At 41.7% G+C, this 7,826-nt stretch overlaps 1 protein-coding gene across 1 annotated transcript in view; it reads left to right on the top strand.

The window, feature by feature from the left end:
- Nucleotides 1–4,234: 4,234 nt before the first annotated feature.
- The window catches only part of slc24a2 (solute carrier family 24 member 2), a 25,044-nt gene continuing 21,452 nt past the window's right edge, over nucleotides 4,235–7,826 (top strand). Inside the window, exons 1-2 of the mRNA XM_024259351.2 lie at nucleotides 4,235–4,401; nucleotides 6,586–7,713. Of these exons, the coding sequence (XP_024115119.1) occupies nucleotides 6,790–7,713 (924 nt within the window). The 5' untranslated portion in view covers nucleotides 4,235–4,401; nucleotides 6,586–6,789. The remainder of the gene's footprint in view (nucleotides 4,402–6,585; nucleotides 7,714–7,826) is intronic.

Here is a 7,826-nt window from a genome sequence, read left to right as displayed (position 1 = left end):
TGACATTAAAGTCAAACTTATTCCTGTTGTAATGTTTTCTACTGCGGTCAGTGAGCTGCTGTTAGCTCAGCCGTGGTTCTAACATCACTCCTCTTTGATTTTGATCATAAATGTGTCTGATCTGCAGGAAAAAAAGGTAAAACATGATCAAATCAATTGAAACTGTGAATAAATATGAAAGTGACTATTTCCATGTAATGTTATAAAATACATTCACCCAGAGATATATATATATTTTTGGCCGCTCTTATTTTGAAAGCTGAACCTATGTGGCTCAATAGCTGCTCTGAACATTTTCACTGAATCAAACCATTCCTGTTTTTAAAATTATCCCCTAAAATATCCTGTAGAACAACAAGTACATTTATCCTGGGAAGTGATTAAAATGTGTACAGTAATGCAGAGATGTGCGTCTTTGCTGAAGGTTTTAAATGTGACCAACATGAATTTCTATCAGTTTTTGTGCTGATCTCACTCAAAATACGTGGAAATAACATCAACCAAAATAGAACCAGTTAGAATAATATCTGCTCAAATGAAAGGTCAATATTTTCAATAAGACCTTAAATATTGAAGGATTTTTCAAATTTGCATTTAGATTTGTGAACGATCTAAGACAAGAAATGAAAATAGAGTTCAGCAGGACATTCATAAAATAAATATTGTAATTTTTTCTCTTGAAATTGGTAAGATTACTCTTTATAATCTATGTAAAATTGTGTCAAACAGCGTTCGGTTCTTCGGTTTTCCAGTCTAAATCCATTATTCTGAAGGTGCGTATCACACTCACGTCCCTGTCGCCACTCTGTCTGACGTCACTGTGAAATGGGTCTCTTTGCTACCCCCCGCTTATCCAAAAATGTGTTTTTGTGTGTGGCAGGAGCTACCTGTTAAAGTTTTTAGACTGATCGCTACATGGAGTGGTGTCTGTATAAACTGGAATTAAGTGAAGACAGGACACAACTGGAAGATATATGGTATGGTCCATCTAAAATGAAAGTGTTTCATTTCCGTGGTCACATCAAGAAGCTCCGTGGAGTCTGGTGGAGATTTTCCAGCGTTCTCAGTCCTGCTACCGTAAGTATTGGATGAAACTCACACCAAAAATCCAGTGATGCTGATTTGACCACAGAAATGTGAACGGCGGCTCATTTGACTGCAGTCAATGTGAAGATACCATCTTCTCTTCTCCAGAACCTGAACTAGACACTAGGAACAGATGAGGGTTTAGTGCATGTGCAGCAGAGCTGTTGATGAAAGAAGATCATTCATTCAAACAGAGTCTGTCCAAGACAGTTTGATTGACAGATTTAAAAGGAGAAATACTCGGAAATGGAAAAACTAGAGGATTTCTTATTACATTTGTTCTCTTTCAGAAGAAAAATGACACACAGTTAGGGTTGGGCACCGAAGTTCGGTTCCAAGTAGGAACCGTTATGATTTGCGTGGTTCTACCGAAACCGAAAGATGCGGCTGCAAACGGTGCCGGATTTCGGTTCCAAAGTTCATTGAAGTTTCATTTGTCTGTGGACATGTCAATCACTTGTACTCCCTTCTGATTCTTTACGATTCAGCCTATCTATTTACTTTGTGTTCGTGGGCGGGCTCATATAAAACCGCCGAGATGGTCGGCTTCCGCAACGTCGGTGGGCGGGACTTTCGCTGTGAATAGTGGAGTTTCCGCAATTTTTAAACAACGCTGGAGCCCCATCCCAAAATGAAACAATGAATCGTTTCCTCCTTGTTGGGCTGCTAATAGCAGAAAGCTCGGCTCGGCTCCGCCCACCACCACAGCGGGTCGTCATCATCTGCTGCGCTTTGCAGCCGTGTGATTGAGATTTATCTTCCGCCTTATTTTATTGAAATAAAATATTGCTTTTAGGGCTGCACGGTGGCGCAGTGGTTAGCGCTCTTGCCTCACAGCGAGAAGGCCCCGGTTCGACTCCCGGCCGGAACCTTTCTGTGTGGAGTTTGCATGTTCTCCCCGTGCATGCGTGGGTTTTCACCGGGGACTCCGGCTTCCTCCCACCGTCCAAAAACATGCTTCATAGGTTAATTGGTGACTTTAAATTGCCCCTAGGTGTGAATGTCAGAGTGAATGTGTGTGATTGAGGCCCTGCGACAGACTGGCGACCTGTCCAGGGTGAACCCCGCCTTCACCCATCAGTAGCCGGGATAGGCTCCGGCACCCCGCGACCCCGACAGGGACGAAGCGGTCAAGAAGATGGATGGATGGATATTGCTTTTGCCCAAAAACAACTGCAAATAAATGCCACATTCCTGATTTAATTTAATAAAACGTCAGGCTAAAATTTCAAGGACGTTTAAGTTTATTTAAGACGGACTTTTATATTATGCTTTATATTACGTGCGCACAGCTGCACGGCAGGAGGGAGTCTGCGCTTGTTTGAAGCCGTTCTGCTTTGGGTTTAGGAAGATAAAGGCATTTTATTACTGAAGTACCGCAATAAGCACCGAAAGGGAACCGAAACCGAAACAAAAGAACCGCGGTAGAACCGGAACCGCATCAGAACCCATCGGTGCCCAACCCTACACACAGACATGTTAAAAACTCAAAAAACATAATTTTCATCGGAGGGCGACTTGCACAGACTTAAACAGACTTGCCCACAAATTAGTCTGTTTTTAATTATTTCAAAAGGCCAGATCGCATCTCAATCTAATGTGATTCTCTTTCTGTGAACAAAATGGTTCACACTCTTCCTAATTTCCTTATGACAGCACAGACACTTTCAATTCTTTTAAATCTTTTTATCAAAACTAAATAAATACCAAACATCTGGAAATCAGCATTAGTGTCTCCTTTATAAAAGGAAGGTGATCCTACAGTTCTAACAAATTACAGACCAATATTAAATCTGTGCTTTAGCTAAAATACTAGAATCTCTTGTGTCTCTTGTGGCCACTTAGAAAGTTAAAAAGCCATCAGCAGCTCCTGCTAATGTCTGTAACCAGAACTACCTAAAGAAAACAAATAAACAAAGCCTGAAAACTAAGACTACCAAGATCCAAACTAAAATAACAAAACCCAGCAGAGTAAGACTGCAGAGGACAAAGAGGGGGAAATAAAATAAAAGAAATACCAAAAATAGATAAAATAGCATTTTTTTAAAGTAAGGATCACTTAATTAGCATTTATTAAATTTAAATGAGTTAAATGTATAAACTGATGTCTGAGGTTCACATAGATGATAAACTATGTAGGTTTTTACATCCTGTTGACCTGAAGACGTCTTGTTTGATCAACTCTACCTCCAGAATGAACAGATTTATATACAAAGAAAAACTTAGGTAAAAAGTTTGATCTTTTATGAGTTAAAACCACACAGCTGCACAGCATTGGTTATTAAAAATCACATTTTGAGAGATGCTAGGTTCTTTTTACATCTTTGCTTTTGTTCGTGCCAAAAAAAAGACATAATTCATATTTACTCATGTAAAAACAGAAGGTCATGAATGCAGATCTAAATTTCTTAAAGGCTAAAGTAAAACTATACGGCTCCTTCTAGGTTTGATCAATAGAAAAGAAACCCAAACAGCTCTTTTACTGTTAAAGATTGCTGACCCCTGACTTGGGTCAATCAGTCTCAGAAGCCATCTTGCACTTCATGCTGATAATAGAGTTATTTATTGTTGTGGATCATCTCAGTTTCAGGTCATAGGAACCCTGCAGAAAGCATTTGCTGCTGTCCATGACTCCCTTCTTCGACTGAAACTAGTGCTAAATTTAGGGAAGTCCAAAGGAAGGTGGGACTTCTGACCAGCTGTCCCATACCCCATCCCTGGTGGTGGTGGTGGTGGGGGGGGGGCAGACCCTTGGCAACGGGGGCCATGTCCCTGGGGTGCTGGTTCTAGTCCTTTCCCTTGAGCGCTGGGCCCCTCCTGTGGGTGAGCCTGGTCGGCTAATGTTCATGAAGCTCTTCAGGGACCTCCACCTCTCCTGGATGGAGGTGGGCGGCCCCTGCCTTGCTCTCTCCTGGACCTCCCGCGGGGTGGAAGGGTGGTTGACTGGAGCCTGGTGCGGGTCCTTTATGGGGGCCTTGGCTCTTACAAGGATTTGTTCCCAAAAGGGGAATTAAAAAAGAGGAAGACACAAAGAGAACGACAGAAGCTTAGACTTGAGTCAAGTGATGGAGGAGAAGGGCGGGGACAGTGTCTGAGGGGAGGAACTAAGTGAGGGAAGGAGTTGCCCAGTTTGAACCTGCATCTCTGAGCTCCTCCTCAGCTCAGGGAAGAAAATCCAACTGTGGATTTACTGTCAGGACCTGCACTTTGATGATCATTCGGGATTGCTTTAATTTCAGAATCAATCATTTGGAATATTTCCTCAGCATCTCTGGATCACCAGCGGAGAACTTCAAAACAAGATCATCCAGCGTGGTAAGAACAAAACTCTGCTTCGTCTTTCTCAGAAGTCCTGAAAGTCTTCACACTGACTCTTTCTGACAAACTTCATGTTGAGTTTTAGATTTGGAACTGATGAAGAAGTGTGTTTCAATTTACTAAGATTAATATTTCACTGTCATCCATCTTTAACATGTTTCTAGATATTGTTTCTTTAAATTTTAAACTTGATAAGCTTCCTGCAAAAATGCATTTATGCTTTTACTTACACCCATCGACAAAATGATAGACTTGGGTTGACGTTTGGTTTTTGACTTTGAAAGCAGATCCATTGAGCAGGGCCTGAGGCTAATCTAAGAATATCTCCTCAGGGATTATTCTACAGCCTAATGAGCTTTCATTAAACTATAGGCTTCAGCACAAGAACAGCTCTCTCTGAGGCACAGGAGGCCTCTGTCGCTACAGAAATATATGCTGCTATAAATACTGGTTTAAATGTGGCACGGAACATAAATATCTGAGTTTGAAATTGAAGAAGTAGATCTTTAAACACTTTGAGGGTTTTTATCGCTGTCCCTGCTGTGATCATCATTTCTGTAGAGATTTATTCTGTTTCCTGCTTCAAACTATAAAGCGAGACTGAATCCTCCAACAGGAACACTCCATGTTTCTTCTGGCTTCAGCTCAAGCCTGTGTCATTCTACGTGAAGGGAAGAAAGCGTGAAAGATATAGCTAGAAATTCCTAGCTACCAACAAGAGTAAAGAAAAATAGACCTGATAACAAAACGAGAACTCTTGAGGGAACAAGATTGTGAATGTTCACAACATCTCAAAGATCTAGACCCCAGTGAGACCCTTTCAGCTGGTGGCTCCAGCACAGAGAAGCTATGTTTGTCATATTAAAGGTTATTTATTTATAATCATTTTAGAAAAATCAAAAGTGTAATCATTAAATTTGAAAATGGTTTAACAAGCGTATGGAGGGATTGATGCAGGAAAGCAAAGCCTTCAACAGGAGCTATGTTTGAAGGTGGCACTGCCTCAGATCACAGCCAGCCAACGTGAGTGCTCCACTCCATCTGACCTGTACGTAATCTTTTCATCCTGATTAAAACCCAGATGACAGTTTGACATGAGAACTCCAAATTCTTTTTTGTCATTTAGTCGAGTCGACAAATCTTCCAAAAAGCGTTTTCAATCCTCCATGTTTACTGTCTAGCAAATCAGTTTCTGACAGTTATTCTTGAGAAATAGTTCTAGATCAGGAGTGTCAAACTCAATCACACAAGGGGTCAAAATCCAAAACACACCTTAGATCGCAGGCCAAACATTTATTGAACACATTAAAACTATATTTTTAAAATGATAAAACTGTAACTTTTAAAAATAATTATGAACTAGATACATAACATTACCTGTGATAATGCTAGTGTGAATGCTGTAAGCTGAATTTGGCTGCTGAAGATGCTGAAATTGATAGTAAAAAACGCTGAAGCTTATGACTAAAAAACACTGATATCCAGCTAAAATATTAGCTAAATGCAAAATTAGCCAAAAAAAGATTAGCCAAAACAAATAGCATAAAGCTGATAAAAGCTAAACTGCAAAAAACCTGAAAAACATAAAAAGAATAGCCTAAATTAGCCAGAACAGCTAGCATTTAGCTAAAATATTATCTAATCTCTAAAATAGAAACCTTAGTAAATGCCAAAATAGTCCAAAAAGTTAGAAAAATGGCAATTTTTTAAACTCTAAAACTGTAACTTTTTAACACAAGTCTGAATAATAAAGGCAGGAATATTATTCCAGAATAAATCAACTTAAATCTTAAATAACTTTCAATATTTTACTCTCCAGAAAAATATATTTAAAAAAATATGTACAAGTTAAAAATAAGTGCAAGATAACATCGGGTCATTAATAACAATAAAATAAAATGATCTGAAGGGCCGGATCCGGCCCCCGGGCCTTGACTACTAAACAAATTGTGGGAAAAAATGCTTTACAAATTTGATCATATTTCATGCCAAATCCTCGACTTTGGTCTCTTTCGTGATGCTGCTGGCAGCAGGTGTAACAGTGACAGTAGTAACTCTTCACATGGGTTCACGGTCTACAGACTGAAACTAAGACTCATCTGGTGTTTTTGTGTGAAAAACAGAAAGATTGTGTAAAAAAAAGTTGAACTGCTGTTTCATGATGTTTTTCTTTTTTTCTAGAGAATAATATGAGGAAGCCTTTGAACATTTTGAATTCTGGAATAGGACTGGGCCTCCACTGTTCTTAGAGCTGGAAGCAGCATGCAAACTAACCGGTGAGCCGCCGCGGCCTGTCAAGCCCCCGCCAAAGTAGCCACCGGCACCACCTGTCCAGCCCTGGGGGGGAAATCCAGACCTTTCCACTCTACCTGACCGCCAAACACCATGGATGTCATGTTACCCATAAGAAATCAAGACATGATAGCTTGGTCCTGCTCTGATCCTCTCCTGGGTCCTCACAGTAGCAGCAACAGTCGTGGCCACTATCAGAGGGTCAGGAGGAAGCTGCGACCTGGACGGATTTTGGGCTTTGTCATCAGCCTGGTGGCCGCCTGCACAGTTTGTTCCCTGAGTGCCTTATCATTAGCCACAGCTGTAGCCTCTGAGCTGAAATCGGCTGCTGAGGTCTCAGCCAATGCAGCGGTACCACAAAGAACTCTTCTGCAGCACCAGAACCTCTCCGCAGCCCCAGAAGACACCCCAGTGGCCATGAAGTCCTCAGACCTGGAGCTGAATCAAGGGGATTATCCAACAGACTTTTTCAGCGTGGAGGACAGACGCCAGGGCTTTGTGGTGCTTCATATGTTTGGAATGTTGTACATGTTCATAGCCTTAGCCATAGTTTGCGACGAGTTCTTTGTCCCAGCACTCACTGTCATCACAGAAAAGCTGGAGATTTCGGACGACGTTGCTGGAGCCACCTTTATGGCAGCAGGGGGCTCCGCTCCAGAGCTCTTCACTTCGGTCATAGGGGTGTTCGTCTCACACAGCAATGTGGGCATCGGTACCATCGTGGGATCGGCCGTCTTTAACATCCTGTTTGTGATTGGGATGTGCGCCCTGTTTTCCAAAGAGGTACTGAACCTCACCTGGTGGCCTCTGTTCAGGGATGTTTCCTTCTACATCATTGGCTTGCTCATGCTCATCTACTTCTTTCTGGATAATCAAATCACATTGAGCGAAAGTATCAGTCTGCTGCTGTGCTACTCCTGCTATGTGACCTTCATGAAGTTCAACGCCAAAGTGGAGTTCTTCATCAAAACCAAACTGGGCAGCAACCAAGTGGATGAGCTGGAGGCTTCCCCCAAGGTAGGCCTGACTCCATCCATCCATCCATCATCCATCCATCCTCCATCCATCCATCCATCCATCCTCCATCCATCCATCCACCCATTAATCATCCATTCATTATCCATCCATCC

Source organism: Oryzias melastigma, linkage group LG1 (genome assembly GCF_002922805.2).
Source record: "Oryzias melastigma strain HK-1 linkage group LG1, ASM292280v2, whole genome shotgun sequence".
Classification (NCBI taxonomy): domain Eukaryota; kingdom Metazoa; phylum Chordata; class Actinopteri; order Beloniformes; family Adrianichthyidae; genus Oryzias; species Oryzias melastigma.
Note: the sequence above shows the minus strand (reverse complement) of the source record. Positions and strands in the feature narration are given on the sequence as shown.